This window comes from Neophocaena asiaeorientalis, unplaced genomic scaffold (genome assembly GCF_003031525.2).
Source record: "Neophocaena asiaeorientalis asiaeorientalis breed wild unplaced genomic scaffold, Neophocaena_asiaeorientalis_V1.1 scaffold477, whole genome shotgun sequence".
Classification (NCBI taxonomy): Eukaryota; Metazoa; Chordata; class Mammalia; order Artiodactyla; family Phocoenidae; genus Neophocaena; species Neophocaena asiaeorientalis.
In genome coordinates, this window is record NW_020172630.1 from 1,885,408 (window position 1) to 1,907,810 (window position 22,403).

A 22,403-nucleotide genomic window follows, 5' to 3' on the forward strand; every position below is an offset into this window, starting at 1 on the left:
CTGTGGCCTCTCCCGTTGCGGAGCACAGGCTCCGGACGCGCAGGCTCAGCGGCCATGGCCCACGGGCCCAGCCGCTCCCCGCCCTGTGGGATCTTCCCGGACCGGGGCACGAACCCGTGTCCCCTGCATCGGCAGGCGGACTCTCAACCACTGAGCCACCAGGGAAACCCTCTATTGATTTTTTTAAAAGTTGAGTTAACGACATTATCAAAAACATCATAGGAGGAGGAATATGATCGTGGTATGCAGTGTGGATTAGAGGGGGACAAGACGGAGGCAAAATGCCCAGTTAGGAGATAACTACCATAGTCCAGGTGTGGGCTCACACAGGCCTCATTTAGGGGCCTGTCAGAGGGCCTTGTTGCGAAGGATGAGGATATAATTTTCAAAGAAGAGGAGGAACTAGTTTGAAAAGAAAGGTGATTATTTTGTGTGTGTGTGTGTGATGCTGGGTCATCCCAGTAGTTTCCAGCACTGGGTTAAAAGGGATGGGGCAGGGGAACTTGTGCTCATGCCTTGATACTAGAAAGTGAACAAATGATGACTTTGTATTGACTTTTGAGGAACAAAAAAAGGGAAGTAATGCTGTTCGGAAAACATTTTTTTTTTCCCTTTCTAACTAGTTTTTGTTCCGCTCTTCCTAAGAAAGCAGAGGCTTGGGTTTCTTTCTAAATAAGTATAAGGAGAGCCACGTAGAGTGGAAGGATCTGGTAGTAGAATACTAATTAACCCCTAGAAAATGGCTAGCAACACTCTCTTGATGCAAAATAAATTTTCAGTGAAAATCACAGTGAAAAATTATTCATCTAAAGTTCAGATTCTAAATCCTTTTATTCTCAGCCGTGACCCAGCCAGTTTGGTTCCTTTGACTTATCCTTGGTTTTCTGTGAGTGTAATAATATAGTAACACAGTAATATCTCTGAGGAAGGTGATGGTATGTGCTTCTGTTGATGCAATTAATATTACTCTTAATATTTCACCTATTATGTTAAAAAGTAGTTGCTTTTATTATTATAAATGCCCTGAATTAGAATGCTAATTTAGTCAATTTTGATAGGATTATCTTAAGTTATAATGCACAGGCTTTTTTTTTTTTTTGAAGTCATGCATACTTAACCAGTTCCCCGTAGTTATGAGTGGTTAGGTATTACTTCCTGTTGAATTAGCAGTTGCTGAGTAGTTGAGTCTTTCTACAATCCTGCAATCCACTAATGTGATATTTAATGAGGAGACATCAGTCTGGAGAAAGGTAGTCAATATAAATCAGTGTTTACAAAGTGTGATTAACTCTGAAATATTTCATCAATGCTGTGGTCCCAGGCAGACTCTATGCTAATTACTAGAATCTGTGCATGTTTCAGGGGACTTGGATGGACCCTGGGTATTGCAAACATGGAGCAGCAAAATTGCAATTATGCTCGGACCGTCTCTGATGACAATTTATGCATTTGGTCTGATGACCTCCCCCTTCCCAAGAGGACAATAAACAGAATGCATTTTCATTAAGATACTAATGCACTTAATCACAAGGGGAAAGGGTTAGGAAGTAACGAAAGACCTTCAAGCACTATGTGACAGAGCTGATAGGGGAGAGAGGCTTTATTTTAAAGTCAGCTTCTCTACAAAGCTGTAGGCAGCCCCAGAGCACTTCCCACACATAGTCTTTGGCACTAATTGAAAAATTGCAAGTTAAAGTTTGGATCTTCTGGCGACATCCTTATCACTTCAGATCTGTTGTTACTAACGTAAATGATGTAGACTGTAATATTAAGAATATAATCTCATTTATTTATAACACTTCCATGCAGCTTGAGTGTTTGGAATTCATTATGCAAGTAATTTAATAAACATGATGATGATGACGGTGATGATGGTGGTCATGATGGTTGTAATGAAGATGGTGATGATGACGGTTGTAATGAAGATAGTGATGGTGGTGGTGATGGTGATGATGATGGTAATGGTGGTGGTGATGGTGATGATGGTAATGATGGTGGTGATGGTGATGATGATGGTAATGATGGTGGTGATGGTGGTGATGATGGTGATGGTGGTGATGATGGTGGTGATGGTGGTGATGATGGTGATGGTGGTGATGGTGATGATGGTGATGGTGGTGATAGTGGTGATGATGGTGATGGTGGTGATGATGGTAATGATGGTGGTGATGGTGATGATGATGGTAATGATGGTGGTGATGGTGGTGATGGTGGTGATGATGGTGATGGTGGTGATGATGGTAGTGATGATGGTGGTGATCATCATCATCGGTAAACATTTTCCAAGAGTAAAATTGTATTGTAAGGCTCTGGTAAGTGATGAAGCGAGAACCATGTAACTTCAGTCCCTGCCCTCAAGGAGCTTACTGCGCAGTCCCAAATTAGCCTGCTGATCATTTTTCACAGTGCGATTTGTACTGTTCAGTGTCAGAGAGACAAAAAGTCTGATGCATCAGGGCATTAGTAACCAAAAGAAATCCAGGATGGATGATACTGTAATACTTTTTTTTGTTTTGTTTTGTTTTGGGTTTTTTTGCGGTATGCGGGCCTCTCACTGCTGTGGCCTCTCCCGTTGTGGAGCACAGGCTTCGGACGCGCAGGCTCAGCGGCCATAGCTCACGGGCCCAGCTGCTCCACGGCATGTGGGATCTTCCCGGACTGGGGCACGAACCCATGTCCCCTGCATCGGCAGGCGGACTCTCAACCACTGCGCCACCAGGGAAGCCCTGTAATACGGTTTTGATGTTGGTGTCTTTATGGAAATAATCTGCTGGGAGATTTCTTTTGGATCCTCAAATTCTGGAAGACCGCTACTTTGTATGAGTGGATGAAGCACAATTTTAAAGGCTGATTCTAAGCTTAATCTTTTGAAGAGCTTCACCATGTATCTTCTCATTGTTTGATGCATCTTCAGTGGTTATAGCGAGCATCTGGCTCCATGATATTTGTGACATCCTCATGACTCCTGTTGACTTTTTTTTGAGGGAGGACGGCAGGAGTAGCAGAGTTGGTGTTGCCTTGGGGATGCTAGGATTGCCTGGGTCTTGCAAATCTAACAGCTTCTTTTCTTAAACTCTGTTTTAGGTAATATAGAATATAGCTGCCCTGCCACGAATGAATGTGAAATCACAAAGCGCAGACGTAAATCCTGCCAGGCTTGCCGCTTCATGAAGTGTTTAAAAGTGGGCATGCTCAAAGAAGGTAAGGCTGTGTGCTACTGCTCCTGTACTTTAGGCTGGGGGTGCGGGATATACAGGGAATTACAAAAATATTAGAGAAACCAGGCAACTCTGGGGTCACAGTAAGTATCCTGAATCTGATAGCAGAATACTCCTCCTTTATACCTGGACTTGCTGATCTCTCGTGGCTAACTGCTTGACATCAACAGGAAGGGACAAGGTAGGACACATCTGATGTGTAGCTAAACCCACCAGGTATGCTTGGCAGTTCGGTTTCTTTTCATCTTTACTGTTTGCAGAAGGCAAAGGATCAATGGTAGCCAAGAGGCTACTGTCATTGTCTTTTTGCTTTCTTTTCACTACTAGGTCTACAGAGGGATCCCCCCCCCGATCTTTACTGAGGTATAACTGACAAATAAAAATTGTGTATTTTTAAGGTAGATGACCTGTATTTCATTAATATATATTTTGAAATAATTGCCATAATCAAGGTAATTAACACATCCATCACTTCATATGGGTACCGTTTTCTTTCTTTCTTTTTTAAAAATTCATCTTACGTTTAAAGTACTCTTTATTCTTTTCTAATCTTATCTTTGGGACTTATCTTCTATTATAAAGAGTTTGTAACAATGATATTAAAATTGTTGCTTTCAGTTGAGGATAACAACAACAAACACAAAATAATAACGATGAGCATGTATTCCGTGCTAAATGAATTGCCTAAGTTCCCACAGCAGATGAGGGTAGAGCCAGGAACTGAACCCAAATAGATTCTAGAATTCACTCAAGTCCCCCACCTAAATCAAAGTTCCTGAAATCTTTGTATATTTCAGTATGTCTAGTGAAACTAACATTTTAGCTTGGAGATGGAGAAAAATTGTTCTTTTCTGTGGGAGGCCTAGGTTTAGTTTTGGGTTTGTTTTTAATATATTTCTGTATATGTATGTGCTTTGTAGATGTGCATTTTATATACTGCATTTAGGTTTCACTGTTTCCTTCTCTTCAGAAAATTTGCCAGAGTTTAAAATAAATATGATAATTTTATACAGTAACAAAATGGAAATATGGTCATTGAAAGAATATGAGGTAAATTAAATATTTAAATGTACTGTTTCTGTTGAGTCATAGACTGTATCTTGTTCCTGGGGTTGGCCTTATGAGTTTGTATAATTTGTTGTTACTGGAGATCACCTATTTTTTTTACAGGCTTTTTTTTTTTTTTTTTTTTTTTTTTTATTTTTTTTTTTTTTTTTTTTTTTTTTAGTAACTTTATTTATTTATTTATTTTTGGCTGCGTTGTGTCTTCATTGCTGTGCGTGGGTTTTCTCTAGTTGCTGCGAGCTGGGGCCACTCCTCGCCATGGTGCGTGGGCCTCTCATTGTGGAGACTTCTCTTGTTGTGGAGCACAGGCCCTAGGTGCGTGGGCTTCAGTTGCTGTGGCTTGCGGGCTCTAGAGCGCAGGCTTAGTAGTTGTGGCATACGGGCTTAGTTGCTCCATGGCATGTGGGATCTTCCCGGACCAGGGCTCGAACCCGTGTTCCCTGAACTGGCAGGTGGATTCCTAACCACTGCACCACCAGGGAAGTCCCGAGATCACCTATTTTTTAACTTCAAAATCCAAGTAGATCCAAGTATTTATTCCTCATGAATGAACCAGAGCTTTAATTAGGTATGGCATCACCAGATCTCATAATTTTTCCTGGCTTGTTCTTATTCCAAGATTTTTACTGTGAACCATGTCATAGGAAGATTAATGAAGCAGATTGTATTTGGGTACGTGGAATTCATGCTATTTTTCTCTTGTCCACTAAGATTAACTCCTCCACTGGCTAGGAACTAAGAAGATTCTCCCAAAGTCTTCTCATCCTCAACTTGAAAAATAATTGTAAACAAGCGTGTAACTTTATCATGAAAGCCATATCATGAAAACCAAGATATTTGCCAAGTAAAAAAATAAAATAAAAAACAGATTGCCTGCAGCAACATGGATGGACCTAGAGATTATCATACTAAGTGAAGTAAGTCAGAGAAAGACAAAAATCATATATATCACTTATATGTGGAATCTAATAAAATGACACAAATGAACTTATTTACAAAACAGAAATAGACTCACAGACACAGAAAACAAACCTGTGGTTGCCAAAGGGGAAATTGAGGGGGGAGGGATAAATTAGGAGTTTGAGATTAACAGATACACACTACTATATATAAAATAAATAAACAACAAGGACCTACTCTATAGCACAGGGAACTATATTCAATATCTTGTAATAGCCTATAATAGAAAAGAATCCGAAAAAGATATATATGTGTGTGTGTATATGTATAACTGAATCACTTTGCTGTACACCTGAAACTAACACAACATTGTAAATCAACTTTAATTCAATAATTAAAAAAAGAAAACAAATTGCCTAGTAGGATGATTCAATTTACATATAAATATATTTTATATAAAATATGCTATTAAATTTATATTAAATAAAAATTTTATACAAATTTGTACTGTAATAATTTATATTAATACATGCACATTACGATGGTATATGCATGGAGAAACAGAAGGAAGGATAAAGATTGGTACCAGTGTTAACACTAGTACCTAGAAAAAAAGTCAGGGTAGGGAGTACTTTTCTTGTTTACTCTATAGCTTTTGGCACTGTTAGGATTTTTCCACAGTGAACACGTTTTGCATTTATAATGCATTTCCTAAATATTTATTAAGTTCCTCTCATGTGCCAAGCACTATTCTAGGCTCCAGTGATGCCACAGTGAAAATGACAGATATGGTTTCTCTTGCTAGAAGAAAGCTTATGTGGAAGATACTAAAAGGATAACAATTTTAACAAAGGAAAACATATGAATAATAACCCAACGATAACAACCCAACCCATATGACAAAGAGTTTTCCTCTGAGTTAGGACAGTGGTGATAGCTGACTTTCTTGTGGTGGAAACATTACCTTAGTAATTGCCTTAAACCTCATAGCAGAGTAGCAAACAAAACACATTTCAGAGTGTAACAAGTGATTGACAATAATATTTTTGGTCTTAATTATCTTTATATTGCCACTTAGTTGAGCTATAGAGACTCAAACCAAACTTATGCTCATTTGAAAAGGCTTAATTTAGAGTTTGGACTTGAGGAATCATTATTTTCCAAAAGCAAATCAATGTTTTAAAAATGTTATAAAAGTAATGTATCAATTAACACTTTGAATGGGTATGTCCTAGATTTGGATTTTATTGTTAAAAACTAAACTACATGGAGATACACCTCCATGTCCAGGTAAATAGGATTTTTTTGAGCAGTTTGATTTTACTACTAGTGTACTCACCTATTTGCCCTTCCAGTTTTAAGGAGGAAGTAGAAAACATTTTCCCCTAAATAATTTTCCCCATTGTGTTTTCAAGAAGGAGCAATCTTGAAGGGTGGTTAGAGTGACTGAAAAGGTGTGAACTGTGTTTAATTAAACATTGTTGGTGAAAGTAAATAGGACGGGTGCTTATCTATAATTCACACCTCTTCAGTTGCTGTTATCAAGCCTTTAGAGGGACTGTTTTCAAGGGAATTGCTGCTGTTGCTGATATACTCAAAAAATAATTTATTTTCCTTTACTTCCTTGTGCCCACTTTGGTGGAAAAATATCTCTACGCCCCTTCCCCCAAATAGAAAGGAGATGATAGTTATGAGTAAATATGGAATACTCTTTTTCTTCTGTCCTTAAAAAAATACAATGAAATATTGCATTACACCCTGCATATAAATGCACAGTTATGTTTGGCCATCTCCTTGGCTCAAGGCTTACCTTCTCAGCCTGGAGAGAATGATACTGTCTTAAATGTATCTTTATGGATGGAGAGGGGTTTCAGTCCCATGCAGTATGTCAGAGATCATGATGTTGTAAATCTATTCCAATGTAAACCTGTTCAATTCGATTACCGGTCCGTAATAATATTTGTCTGTACAACCCCCATGTTGGCCACAGCAGTCCATACAGGCTGATGGCACAGCAGGTCGGGAAATTGACAGACCAAATCTATTTAAACAGAAAACAACATGAGTTCTAGAATCTGAAATGAAATCAGATTTCAACAGCTTTGATGGGAATCTTCTTTCCTTTCACAGGGATTTTTAGTCACCTAGCCATGTGCATCTTAGATAAAATGCTGCTTGAGGGAAATGAAGATGTTTTCATTAAATAGGGCGTTTATAAAAAGATGAGACTTTTATTCTTTTAAAAATAATGTCTTGGTTTTACTGAGTGGCATTTCTACTAATGATGTGAGGTACGAAATGGAAGTGGTGGCTTAGTGGGTAAACAACTCCAGTTACATCGCAGTGTGTGTAATTAAATTCCTATAAGACGTGGCTTATCATTGACAGCACCAGAATCATATCCAGATGAACCATGTTTGGTTTTAATATTAGAATATTTGAATCAAAATATTGTTACCAGTGGAAGCAAAGAAACGGTTGTGTGGGGAAAACAACAAAATGCAACAACATAAAACTGTGAGAAGTACAGTTAAAAAAAATGGTACTTCGTTCAAATCCAAGTTGTTGCACCACTCCGCATCCTGAAAAATCCCCTTCGCTTTTTCTGGGCTCCCCTTTCTGCCAAGCCTCACGAATGATGGGCCAGCATTATTTTTTTGGCATTATACCATACTGTATGTCAGAGAAAACCCATCTATTACAAGATATCTGGTCTCAACATTCCCTTTTCATTTTTTTCAGGTATTGTTTATTTGAAGGAAAAAACAAGAACTAATCAACGTGCACCTATAAATCTAGTCAAGATTTATTTTTATTTTGATCTTTCTCCTTAGTTATTTAAAGGCTATTGTAGGACATACTGGTTCGGTTTTCTCTCTGTCAGTGGCAAACAGACATTTTATGAAAGCAATAATTATTTTATTTACGTATAGAATTCATGGATCCGAAGATTGAAGAGAGGCTTTTTGCTCTTTATTGGCGTGATGGGTTTCACCTTGGCGACTCAAGTATTTTTCTTTGACTCTTGCACATGAGAGCAAGAGATGCACATTTGTGTGCTATATTATATTCCCCAGCCAGGCCAGCCTGCGTGCCGTAGGACAGACGAACCCAGGCAGCCTGGCGGACTGGTTTAGTTATTTCATGCCAAGAAATTGTGCTTTTCACATTGCCTTTAAAAAGGTGGTTACTTAACCCTTCTAATCATCGCTTTCATCATTTGCAAAATGGTAGTGCGATAATAGTATTTGCAAAGAAAATGTCGTGCATAGCCAATAAGATACTGCAGGTTAGGTGCTCAGCACACCATGTGACCCAGAGCAAGGACCAGATCAAGGTTAGCTATTGTTGCTGGAGACGGTAGGGGTCAAGCTTTAAGGTCAGGTGGATCTAGATTCAAGCCCTGGCTCTGTCTCCTCCTGGACCTGGGGCAAGGTATATGACCTCTAGGACTCACTTGCTTCAACCTATTTATTTATAAATATGGAACTTAATCCTTTGTCTACCAAAGCAAATGGACAAATCACACACCTTTTCAAACAAGAAGAAATATAAGAATTCTACTAACCTCATAGGTACATTAAATTTTACTGAGGTAACTTTGATATCAGACCATCGTGGATAAAAATCAGAGGAGAGAAATAAGTTTTAGCACACCTCCATACATATTAACTGAGCTTCTCCCACGTGTCTGGCAACAGACACGTGGGAGAAGCTTTGGCTTTTAATTGTGCTTTGGCTTTTAATTCTGATTTTCCACAACCTTGCATTGTGATTTTAAGCAAGTCCATTCAACTCTGCCTTTATTTCCGTATGTGCCCGGGAGCAGTTAGACTACTTTCTTTCTCATCTCTTCTATTCTAAAATTCTATAAGTTTTGTTAAAAATGATATAATGTCTCTAGAAACATAGTACCAATATATGACACAAAGATACTTATAATTATTACCGCTGCTGATGACTATGTCCATAAGTTTGAAAATACAGTAAGAGCTATGATTCGATAGACATGGCTAGTGAATTGTGCTACTTTGTAAATTTTGTCTTAACTGAATAATTCTTTGGATGCTTTCCATCTTTCTAGAAAAGCAGGAGGTATGTTATTTTTGTCAAAGTTAATAGAAGTGAGTTGAAGGAACAGTAGAACAATTAATAGGTATTTAAATACTTAGGACTTGAAGTCTTGATCATGTATTTTTGTAGTGTTTGAAAAACTTTTCCTCTTTATTTCCTCACAGCCCCTACCATCTCTTGTTAATAAATTGAAGTGCAGTCAGTAGAGTTTTATTTCTGTGGGCATCTAAAGGCTCATCACGGGTTGCCGTGTTGCTACTGGTCAGATATATTTGAAGTTTTGTTGTTAGATTTTTAAAATAAAAACATTGCCATAAGTGGGAGAGGAGAAGAGCGAGTTTATATAATTTTAAGTGCCTTCTGGGGGAAAATGAGCCATTAAAACAAACAAAACACATAACGATGTTATATGTGTTTTGTCGATAACCATATTTACATTTCATATCTGATTTGACATCTTTAAAGTAAGTTTCTATTACAGAGGTGCTCAATATTTTCCTCCACTTTTTAAAAGTCTAAAAAATAGAAGGGTGAAGATTCTAGGCTGACAATTTACAAGATATGGTATAATCGTGAGTCTTCCTGTTCAGGGTAAAGTCAAAGCAGTGGTTGGGAATCAGCATTGGAAATAATGTGGAAAGGTGCAGGATATTACAGTTTTATTATCACCTTAAAACCTCACTGAGAGGAAAATAGTGGGACCCTGAGTGCCAGATTCTCATTAATCAGATGAGGAACTCCAGGTTCAGAGTGTTTTAGTAACTTAACCCAAGGTCCCATTGCAGATCAGTGGGAGTGAGATGAAAGTCAGGTATGTCATATTCTCAGACCCCTCCTGTAGCTCTATCAAGCCATGTTGCAGGCTTGGCCCAAAAAGGGGTCTTTCCTGCTCCAGCTGTGGGTTGATTGCCCACCATCTCAGTACAGCAGGCCAGTAGTGGCCCGAAGTATTCATTTAAGGGTGGAGAAAATGGGAAACAGTGCTGGCACTCCCAGGAAGCAGCAGAACTTGTGGGTTTAACAAGGGGTTTGTGCCTATGATACATGCATAAAGGGCATTCATAAGGAAGGGACTTTTCCTTAGGATTCTGAATGGGGAAACCAGACTTTTCACCTGGAGTTTAATGAGGCCACTGAAGATACAGATAATGGTGGGGCTCGGCCCAGGAAAGGTCTTTACAGGATAACCGAGCAGCTAGAATATTGGGCATAGAGTGAGTTGGAGAAGGCATTGTGTACCAGGAGCTGTGGAGTGGGGAATGGCAAGGTTAAAGATGCTGCATAGAGGGACTTCCCTGGTGGCACAGTGGTTGAGAATTTGCCTGCCAATGCAGGGGACACAGGTTCGAGCCCTGGTCCGGGAAGGTCCCACATGCCATGGAACAACTAAGCCTATGCGCCACAACTACTGAGCCTGTGCTCTAGAGCCCACGAGCCACAACTCCTGAGCCCATGTACCACAACTACTGAAGCCCACGTGCCTAGAGCCTGTGCTCCGCAACAAGAGAAGCCCCTGCTCACTGCAACTAGAGAAAGCCCGCACGCAGCAACGAAGACCCAACGCAGCCAAAAATAAAATTAATTAATTTTTAAAAAGACACTGCATAGAACAGTGCATTCAGGTCCGTTCATTTTGGTCAAGCTGAGTTAGTGTCTGTTTCTAGATAGGTCCCTGGGAAAGAAATTAACCTGAAAAAGTATGAAGATCTAGAATGCTCTTTCATTTTCATTTCCTGGTTCTCTAGTACCTTAAAAGGCTCATGCCATGTATGCCCTGCGTAAATCTTTTGGCTTGCCAAATCATTTAAAATCCATCAAGCATTGCCAGTCTGTGTAGAATGGAAGGCCCTCATCTTTTGCTCTGTCTCATCGATTAATAAGACCTACCTCATATTTAGGAAATCTTTGAGTGGAAAAAATGATAGGAGTATAGAGGATTCCTCCACAGTAGAGGATTCTTTGTCCAGAGACCCTATTTATTCTGAGCTATCTTATCATAATCCATAGTGTATACTTCCTATTTCTACTTTTTAGTTTGGAGAAGGCATTGTGTGTGTGTGTGTGTGTGTGTGTGTGTACATATATACATACATATGAGACAGAGCACAGATTATGCATTTATTCATTTAGCTGCCATTACATCTCCCCAGTCAGTTGTCTTGAGCCCCCAGGTTATAAAGAAAACTTATCCCAGAACTGTTTTGCTGCAACTACAGCTTGTGTTTTGATTTATATATGGCAGTGGGAACTCAGAGTCTTCTGGGTTTACCCTATCAGCAGAAGCAGCAAAGAGCAACTTATCTAATGACCCTTCTGTTTCATATCTTCCATTTTAATAAAATGTTCATTTAAAGGCTGTAGCATTTTTCCAGGTAGATTCTCTTTAAAAAATACAAAAACTACTCAGCCCATTTATTAACAAACAGATTTGTTTTTGCTTACTTAAAGAACCTGCTTAGAGCAATTTATCCTAGCAAAATATCTTTTGTAAAAACCTCTGAATAAGACGTTGCCAAGGTGGATTTTTTTTCCCCCAAGTCTAATATCATTATGCTACCAAGTCAAAAACAGAAATTATTGGTAGGGAAATTTGGGTTCCTACTGCCTTCAAAAAGGAGAACAAAGAAAAGGAGAAAGCTTTAATGGTATTCAAGGAATATATTTCTCTGTTAGATGACAGTTAGTAGAACTGCATTGACCTCACCGGTATTTCTTGCACTCTCTGTTGTAATAGTATCCTAAGAAGCTCCCTCATTAATGCAGAGGATTAAACAAAACTCCCAAGTCATAATGTAAGCAATAGCAAAGAGCACCGTTTTCGTGAGCTCTGTCTTGACATTAAGCTGTTGGGAATATACTTAAGGTGCCACGAAAACTTATTTCGTGTACAGGTACTGCACTACCAGATGATGACTTCTGGGTTTTTTTTGTCATGCTTTGTTGGTATGAAAGCCTGAATAGTCTTCAAATGAATAGCAAAGATTTTGAGGGTAAGAGTAATAACACTTATTCGTGAGAGCTCAGTGTGCATTAGGCTATGTACTATGTGCTTTAGTTGGATTTTTATTTTTTTTGTTAAGCCTTACGGTGACCTCCAGAGGTGGGTATTTCCCCATTTCACAGAGGAGAGAAAAGCTTAGAGAGATTATGTTACTTGCCAGAGTTCTCACAATGCATGATGGAGTCTGGGTTTTAGAGCAGGCTTTCTGGCTCTACTGCTTATTCTCTGTATTTGTTTAATACAGTAGGAATATTCTATATATTTAGCTTGGGATTCTTCAGCGGCTATGGGTATTATGAGATACTGAGCTCTTAAAAGATTACTTAAATAAACCAGTTTTTTTCCGAACCAGGGCTCACTTGATTGCTTTGAGTTCTTTACTTCACGTCCGGAAATAGAATGAACTGTGTCGAAAGGCAGTAAGTTTCCCATCACTATGAGAGATGATGTAGAGAACAATTTCAAGTGTCATGTGGGGATTAGACTAGAAGATCTTTCATGGTGACTTCCCACTATGAGATTCTTGAGATCTCAACATAAACTTTGGAATAACTTGCCAGTTATAAACTGTGTGAATGAACATCAACAACACTTAAGCTGTTCGGTTCCTGGGAACCCGATTTTGGGGGTCTCTGTGTCAAGCAGTGTGTGACATCTTATTTAAATCCCAATTGGAGCAGAGGGAAACGTTTTGTTTGGTGACATAGTTTTACTCTCTGGCTCCAGTTTTTAGTTAAGTGAAGTTCAGAACCAAATTCCTTGTAAGTTTGTAGAGAGCAGTGAATCTGAGTCACTGACTTTGAGTACCATCTGCCTCAGTTGTTTTGAGGATGTGGCCATAGTGGACCGCTGGGATATTACAATCTTATCTGTCTTATAAATGGGGAAAATTGAAATACTAATGTTTTCAAGATTTGTCCATGATTCTGTATCTAACCCATGTGAATCTTAGTCTATCACATATTTCCTGTGGACCTTTGGTTCTCTGGAACCATTTTATATTTATATATTTTTCGAAAATAACAATTACAGTAGAAATGAAGTGGAGAGATTCTCTCGTGTGATCTTACCAAACGCAGCACTGAGAATTATTTGAACTGAATACATCTACCCTCGCTCGCTGCCTTAGTGTGAGAGAAGACAGAAAGATTGCAATTATAAGGAACGGTTCTTTTAGCTTCCTTCCTCGTGCTTTAATGGGAATACTATTAATAGTTAATCATTTATTTGATTGTCCTCATTTGTCATTTCCATTTGTGAATTTGAAATAGGAAGCCAGCATTTATCTAATATGCTACCAATTTTTATTCCTTTTGGATTATTAAAAATCCCCAATGGATTTTGCCCCAAGGGGGAAAGAACCTGCTTCAACATTTGCTCTTGCACTAGAAGTCTAGTGACAGCATGGTAAGTGGGGAGGGGAGGCCCCCGCCATATAGGACTCTGTTGGATGTGGAATTTTTCCCCACCAGCCTCCAGACAACAGATTTTTGTTCCTTTTCACCAATACCCGCATATATCAACGTGGCCCTGTTGTTTAAGACATTGTGCTTAAGTTTAATGCAAAGGAATTCTGGTATATATTTGAATAAGGCCCGTTTAATGAAGAGCTCCATGGTTTTATTTCCTTTGGGCACCATTTCTAACGTGTTAGTTACCGTACTTGTTGAGGCTACGCAGAATTCTGCTCCCTCTGTGTTATCCAAGGCATCAGACGTGATTTCGTTCGCTTTGAAGTCTCTCTCTCTTAGTAGGTTGTCGAGCCACCAACCAGCTTCCCTGAGGCAAGCTGTCTGCAAAAGAATAAGCCAGCTGGCTCGGCCAAGGTTGATCAATGATGAGCGGCAGGCTGGGTTCCAGGTTCACAAAAGCCACTCAGTGGAGAGTAGGTCAGCGGCTTCCCCAAAGCCAATTAGCTGGCAGAAGTCTGGGGTGCCTGGTGCTCGCCAAGTTCCCTGAGCCTGATGGTACTGGTGGGGAGTCCATCCTTGGGCTTCCTGGCGAACCAGACTTAAGTGAACGGCAGATTGTGCTGTTGGAGAGCCAGTGCGGCTTTGTGGCCACGAGAACAAATATCGAGGCCCTGCCGCTCCCACCCAGCCTGCCCCGGGCAGACAGCACGGCCCAGGCGCCTTCGAAGCTGCTTCCCAGGTGCCGTGGAGTTCACCTGAGTAGCCACACATCCTCATTTTGTTTTTACCTGACTTCAGCTTCTACGCTTTTTAATATTGACGTGACTGTGAATCATGCCGTTAAAAGAGAAGCACATGGAAATGATTTTGGAAGCAGGAAGCTTTATAGAGACCTTTGACAGGAGTGTGAGGATTTCCACTCTTAAAGCCCCAATTGCAACAGCCCCTGCTTCTACACGGCGGTTGGGATATCATGGGTCCGATGTCAGAACCCAAAGGGAGGGTTTCTTAGTGATTGCCCTTGGGTTACCCTGTCTCTCCAAAAATGATGTGTATCTAAAGTCATAATCCTTTCCCTATTTTTCTCAACGATGACATTTTCAACTGTGAGTCTTTTCTACATAGGCTGCGTAGTCCTAGTTTTAGGTGCCTGGACTGTTTGATTAGCATTTTTTAGGTATATTTGGGATGCGGGAAATTGAAGGAGTAGACTATGTAAGAATGAGATCATTTGCGTTACCTTGTTTCACTTAGCATGTGTTTCTGCTTAGCTCTGTATAAATTTCCGGTTCTGTTTCTCAGTTCCAGCCAGCACGTTACCCACTTAAGAAGTGAAGTTCATTTTGCCCGTCCTGCCTCTCAATTCTCAGCTACAAGTGATTTCCTTGTGGCCTCCTGAGCCCTTATTTAGTGGCTTCTCTATGTCCAGTTAATTTCACCCAATTAAACTTTTCCCTCATACCTAACTTTTTTGGGGCATACAACTTCTTCTTCCTTCCTCTGCCCTCCCCCCACCCTACCTTTTGAACATTTTTTTGTTCCAAAATTTCTTCTAAAAGCAAAGTTTCTTCACCACCATAGTGAGTTGCCATTTGGTGGTTTCCAAGCTTATGACCTCTGTAATTATCCCCTCCCTGTGCCACCCCCCTCCCCGGATTCACCCCCTGCTCTCTTACATTTATCCCCAGGCCTATTAAGTCTCTTCAGTATCAACATTATCATAATCATTAGTATATTTGAAGCCAATTAAATGGCAATTACTCTGACCTTAGCCAGTCTTAGGTTATTATCAATTCATGCATAATTTGGAAATATTTGGAAGGAATGTGGATTCTGACCTTATGGTCTAATCGGTGTAAATATTTCTATGTGCTGTCCAAGAAATACAGCCTGTTCATTATAACATCTAGAGTTGGGGTCAGGCTATTCCTCTGTAAGCTGCTTTCTAGCAACTTATGGACCGAAATCATACATATTCGCCAAACCCGTCTTCAAACATTTATTCATCCACTTTTTACCCACCCGTTCAATGAATATTTTTGAGGCATGGCTCGATTACCAATCACTTTATTAATGCCGAGGATAAAAAAGTGAACATGACAGACAAGTTTCTGCCCTCATGGAATTTATGATCCATCATCAATAATCATAAGCCTGATTATTTACAATTATATAGATTCTTCTCCCTTCTGAATTTTACCAGCCTTTATATTCTGTTTTATACAACTTAGCATTTTAATTTCAGGTAGGGAAGTAGAGTGTAAAGATGGAAAGCTTGGTGTCTCAGATCAGATGGAGTCTGTGACTGTGGATCAAGCCCTTGTAATATGTCTAATGCAAAAGAAGAATTGAATGTTTAATGTTATCTAATTTTAGTTAAATTAAATAGCCCCATGTGGCTGGTGATTAACCTGCTGGGCAGTGCAGACATAGAATCTGAGTTCAATCCAAACTTTCTTACTTACTTGCTGTGTTATCTCAAACAAATTGCTGTACCCAAATTTTTAAGCCTTATCTGTAAAATGGGGGTTGTAATTCTCACTGCATCAGAGAGTTGTTTTGAGGTTTAAATGAGGTAATAGTTGTAATATTCTTTGGCAGAGTGTCTAGTAAACAAATAAGAAATCAGAAAATATTGTGTTCGTATGGATATTAATTTTTTTTATTCTATTTGTCACTTAGTATTTACCATAGAGCAAAGCATAAACAGCTTCAGAACAGGGACTCTACCTGATTATATTTTAGTCTACCATGGCACCTAACATAACAATGATCACATAGTAGTTGCTCAATAAAATATAACTGATGAATTATTTCTTCTTTTTTAGTCTACTTTAGTAGGCTTTGAGTTCCATTATTAAAACTTGAATATAGAAATAATTTTGTCATAAATAATGATTTTAGAAAATTCCTGGACTATCATCATATATAAATCATTTCTACATTTTCCTTTATATGTGTGTGACCATGACAGAATGGTATTTCAGAAGTCATGTTGTACTGAATTTATATTGAATACCCTGATGACACAGCAATAGATATATCCTGTCTCAAAAAAAAAAAGAAAAGATGAGAAATGCCATTGTTTTTCACCTGTCTTGCCCATAGACATTTGATATGTTAATGAATATAGATGAGAAAATTAAGACCTATTTTTTAAATTGAAGTATAGTTGATTTACAATATTGTGTTAGTTTCAGGTGTACAGAAAAATATTAAGTTATACATATATATACTTTTTCGGCTTCTTTTCCATTACAGTTTATTACAAGACATTGAATGTAGCTCTCTGTGCTGTACAGTAGATCCTTACTGTTTATCTATTTTATATATAGTAGTATGTACCTCTTAATCCCAGACTCCTTATTTATCCCCTACCCCTTTCCCCTTTGGTAACCATAAGTTTGTTTTCTATGTAAGACCCATTTTAAATAACTTGCCTAAGGTCGTACAACTAGTAAATGGCAAAGCCAGAATTCCTTCCTGATTTCTCAGATGCTGAAGCCCATATGCTCTACTGATATTCATAATGCAGTCTTTTGGTTTCTCTCTTAATTAGTTGATCTAACCAGAGTGTTGAGGCAAAATATTATTTCAGGGCACATGGAAACCACCGTTCTCTGCTATTACTTCCTTTTGTGAGCAAGGAGAACTTGATTTCAGGGAATGGTTTTGCTGCCAGAAATAGTAGAATTCCAGAATCATTCCTTGTTATAGGTACTCTAAAATAGGAGGCCTGTGCAATCACAGGACCGTTTTCTGATTTCTGTAAATGTTGCTCTCTGTAGGACCACAGGATTATTTCTTAATGTTTCCATGTAGACTATTTTTACCTTTTAGAAACGGTTTGAATCATGTTGGAGCCGCTGGTGTTTCTGAACTACACCCTTTCCAGGTAGGCTATCACGGGCTATTGTTTAGCAGAAGAGACTGCCAGTGCCTAGCATCTGTGCCCAAGAGGCAGTCCAGGTCATTGTCTGATGATTTCATTTTCTGTTGGTAGTATCACTTTCCTGCTCTGCAGTCAACAGGTCCAAATTTGTGGTCTATGAACAAATGTATTTCGCAACGATTTTGTATATGTCTGTAGGTCTCCCAGGGAGTCATTAATTAGAATCTGGAGGGGATAGTGTAGAAAAATAAAGCTCCATTAATGGTGACAAAGTAAAAGGAACAGCGATTCAATTCAAACTCTGTGTGCCTAGGAAATATTAGATAGAGAATCTCCTGGTTATCTCACAAATCTTTAACTATTTGGTTATGTGCTCCAGCAGAAGAAATCTATCAAAACTTTTGTTAAGGTAGAAAAGAACAAAATCCCCCAGCTTTTACAAGTAATTCTACTTCTTTTTTTTTTTTTTGCGGTACGCGGACCTCTCACTGCTATGGCCTCTCCCGTTGCGGAGCACAGGCTCCGGACGCGCTGGCTCAGCGGCCATGGCTCATGGGCCCAGCCGCTCTGGGGCATGTGGGATCTTCCCGGACCGGGGCACGAACCCGTGTCCCCTGCATCGGCGGCGAACTCTCAACCACTGCACCACCAGGGAAGCCCTCTACTTCTATTTTAATGCCACTCGGGAACTGGACTCTTCGGAAGTTCCTAAGCTTATGAAGCTGGGAATTCTTCCCTTCCTCACCTTTCTTACTTGCAGTTATAGAATCTCACTAGCAGCTGCAGTTAATGCATTGATTTTAACTGGAAACCCAGAAGGAGTGAATGCTGAAGTCGGCTGAACTCTTAAACGGTCCTGGGAGACCAGAGTCATTTGCACATTGGAAAACAGCTAATGGGCCAGGGAAGAATGGCCTCTCCCGTTGCGGAGCACAGGCTCCGGACGCGCTGGCTCAGCGGCCATGGCTCATGGGCCCAGCCGCTCTGGGGCATGTGGGATCTTCCCGGACCGGGGCACGAACCCGTGTCCCCTGCATCGGCGGCGAACTCTCAACCACTGCACCACCAGGGAAGCCCTCTACTTCTATTTTAATGCCACTCGGGAACTGGACTCTTCGGAAGTTCCTAAGCTTATGAAGCTGGGAATTCTTCCCTTCCTCACCTTTCTTACTTGCAGTTATAGAATCTCACTAGCAGCTGCAGTTAATGCATTGATTTTAACTGGAAACCCAGAAGGAGTGAATGCTGAAGTCGGCTGAACTCTTAAACGGTCCTGGGAGACCAGAGTCATTTGCACATTGGAAAACAGCTAATGGGCCAGGGAAGCAGAGGTTAGTTGCAAGGCCTTTCCTATGCCTCCCCTCCATCACAGTGAGAGAGATCACAGATAAAAAGTCTTCTCATGTGCTGCTAAGGTACCTATACCTCATTCTTTTGCTTTATTTTCACTTTCCTTTTTCTTCACGGCTGGATATTTTAAAGAAATTCTAGGCTGAGGAAAGTAGAGGGGAAAATGCTGAATCCTCAGTTTCTAACATTGCAAAGTTCCATTAGGTAGTGTGATATCTTAAAAAGGCACGGGTTTCCTATATGGGCAAAATAAAGAGAATACATTTGGAATGGTATTATAAACACATCATTTGACATAGCGTGTTAAGATCATAGAATTTTCTGGTAGGCAGCCTTGAGTTGTTGTTAGGGGGCTGATGACTCACAAGTTTCTTAATGTCTCCAGCCTCGGTTTCTTCACCTATAAAATAGTGATCATAATAATAATGCCCACCCTATGGAGTTTGCTGTGAGGATTAAATAAGATAACAAATTTAAAATACTTAGCACCCTGTCTGGTAAATCTCAGCCCTTGGTTCATGTCAGCTGTCATCAGTATCATTACCATCACTATTATTTTGTTGTCTAAGTGTTCAGGACACTGCCTGGCTAAACCCAAAACAGATCTGTTCTGCTTGGTCTCAAATGTCATCTTCCTGGAATTTTTTTCCCTTCTAAATGACCAAGCGCTGTGTTCACAGCAGGTTTGGGTTGTCTTCACACTGCTGCTCTCCATGACTTACTGGGGTCAGAGGTCCCCAGTAATGCTCTGTGTGACTCCAGCCCAAGACCCTCCCCCGTGGGTATGAGATCTGAAGGTGACAGGCAGGGTCGGCAGAACCTGCCAGAATTACAGAGACCCCTCTGTGGATTGTGGGAGAGCAGCACACAAGCCTGTCATGGACCAGAAACGAATGACCTTGCAGCCATGGAATCACTTCTCATCCAGATCATGGCTAACGTTTTCCAGAGTGTAATTTATGGCACCTACAGTTACTTTGGGACATGCTAATGTGTTCGTTCACTTCTAGCTTTTCAGGGTGAACAATATGTGAGTCATTAGTGAAGAAAGGGCTTCCGCCTCCACCTCGAGCTTTAACAACCATGCCATCCCTTCAAACCTGTGCTGTTTTAGGTTTGTTGTCTTTGTGGTTTTAGGTCTCTAAATAACTTGGGTTTAAGGTTGCAGGTCGCTGGGAGCCTGCAAGTTCTTTACTTGTCTTCCCAAGTTCTGCCTCGAAGCCATTATTCCGGCAGGGAAAGTAGAGAGTATAAATTACTCTTGCATAGGAATGTCCTCCCTTCCTTCCCCTTTTCCCTACCTCCTTTCCCTACCCTATTATTGACCTTAGAACATCACATCAATGGCAGCAGCTCAGAGTTCTGTATGGCGCTCACAGCTTTAAAGCTGGTTTTGTACCCATGTACTGCAAATCTCGTGGCAATGGTTTTGGTCCCAGAGTATGGGGGTTGGAAGGTTTGGCGTGGAGAAAAAGAGAAAACAAAGAGAAAGCAGGGAGGAGAGAGGAAGGAAGGGCAACAAAAACGGAAGAATAGGCTTACACGGTACAGATGACTTAGTTCTCTGCTTCTCTTAAAACTTGCCTTCTTCAATACATTTTGCATTCTTTCTCTGTATATAGAGTGGTAACCTGGCAGAATACTGATGAGGCCAGAATGACATTTGAATCTCTCTCTGCAGCCTGCCTACCCACATTCCCCAGTTTCCTTTTGGGGGAGGAGGAAAGGTATCAGCCCCTGGTTTGTCCCTTTACAGTTTGTCCCTGCATCGTTGAGTAAGAAACTACCACCCCAGGCAGTGTTATTACTGGGCGGATGCACTGCCTGTCCAGCTCTTCCTGCACTGGCTCGTCTCTAATTAAAGTACTTGCTATGAACGATTTTTAAGCACCGGAGCTTAATGAAGTTAGAAAAAGGATTTGGATGCAGTTTGTGAAGACTTCACATTGTTTGAGTTTTTTCTCTCGGGAGAACTGTAAAGTCTGGAGGCACTTTGAATTACTTACAATGTATTCCATTTTGTTCTTTTAAAAATTTCTCTTTTAGTGGTGCAGAGCTGAAAAAAGCCCACTGCCCACGTCCCCCCTTACCCCCCAGGAGAACACTGTAACTCTTGCTTTGCAAAGTGGCTTCTTGGGAATTTACCAGTCTTTGAATACTGTTATCTAATTAAAGGGATGGCTGTGTCTTTAATTCTCATTGGCAGTTCTACCTTTGACCCTGCAGTATTAGGAGTTAAAAGTAAAGTCGCATTCATCCAAGATAACCCGAAGCTTGTCCATTTGGGTACTTAGCCCTTTCACTGATGCCTGGAGCTCTGTGCCTCAGAGATACTGGGCTGAGCAGGAAAACAGTGATCTATGCAGTTCCGTGTAGATCTATGGAGTGAATTTCTCCAGCCACTGGTGGGTTACTGCTGACCAGTCAAATGCTGGCTAATGCCTTCTATTAGATATCGGAGTAGCCGTAATTTGTCGTCGATAGCTATAATTAGGTTTATCTACCCTTTTAACCAATACCATAATCTTTACCAGATTGTTATTGTTTGGGGCTATTGAGAGAAATTCTGAAAAAACCGTTCTAAAGATTGATTTCAAAGCAGTTCAACCCTTTTGGGATCCTTCCTTTTATCCACCCCTTATTCATTTTCCTCTCAAATATTCAAATGCCTTCTCAGAAGGAAATGTCATGAAGGCATGTCATGTATCTGAAAAATAATTAATATAATTGACAGGAATGTCGGTTTTCTGCTGAGGTGTGTTTCTCCTAATCCCGCTGTGCAGTCTTTAATATTGATCTAATTGTTAGGAAATCTTGTCACTCTCCGCTTACCCTACCTGGGCTAAACATTTTCAGGACTGAAGATCCTTGCGCTTCATAACATTTACACCTGCCCTAGAGTAATCGTTTGACAAAAAGTGGGTTTCCTTTCTCCTGTGTGCTGGGGCGTGTGTCCATAACATCTATGCACGGAAGGGGTGCATGCGTGTGTACAGTGCCTGCCTGCCGTTGACAGTTTATTCGTGTACATTGCATATCATATTGCAAATGGCACATCAGAGTGTTGGAATCTAGGCAATCAGAGTTCAGCACTTAAAGTGTCCAGGTTGCACCTGAACTAGCTGGAGCCTGCCAGCCCCGCAAGCCCACTGAGAGCATCTGTCTCGCCACCGCCTAGCTCATGCTGTCTCCTCTGCAGGCCCTCCGATTCTTCTGACTATGACCATAAATCATCCACCTGTCAGAAGCTCTTGCTGCCTGGATTATGCAATGTGCCTGCCTTCATTTGGAGGTGGTGTGAGCAGGAGATTGCTGCAAATCGTCTGCATTCATTTTAATGCCATCCCAGCCTTTCTTTAGCTTTAATGAGGGGATTAGGGTGGTGACAATGACTTTCAGAGACAATAAAAGTCTTCAAGATTCTGGAAGTTGCTTTGTATGTTGGGGATAGCTGATTTGAGATTTCTTTTTTTTTTTTTTTTTTTTTTTTT

At 40.3% G+C, this 22,403-nt stretch overlaps 1 protein-coding gene across 8 annotated transcripts in view; it reads left to right on the forward strand.

Moving 5' to 3' along the window:
* Positions 1–22,403, forward strand: part of ESRRG (estrogen related receptor gamma) — a 638,184-nt gene that overhangs the window by 488,138 nt on the left and 127,643 nt on the right. For all 8 annotated transcript variants that reach the window (XM_024739209.1, XM_024739208.1, XM_024739213.1 and 5 more), the window contains one exon: positions 3,085–3,201. In XM_024739209.1, the coding sequence (XP_024594977.1) occupies positions 3,085–3,201 (117 nt within the window). The remainder of the gene's footprint in view (positions 1–3,084; positions 3,202–22,403) is intronic.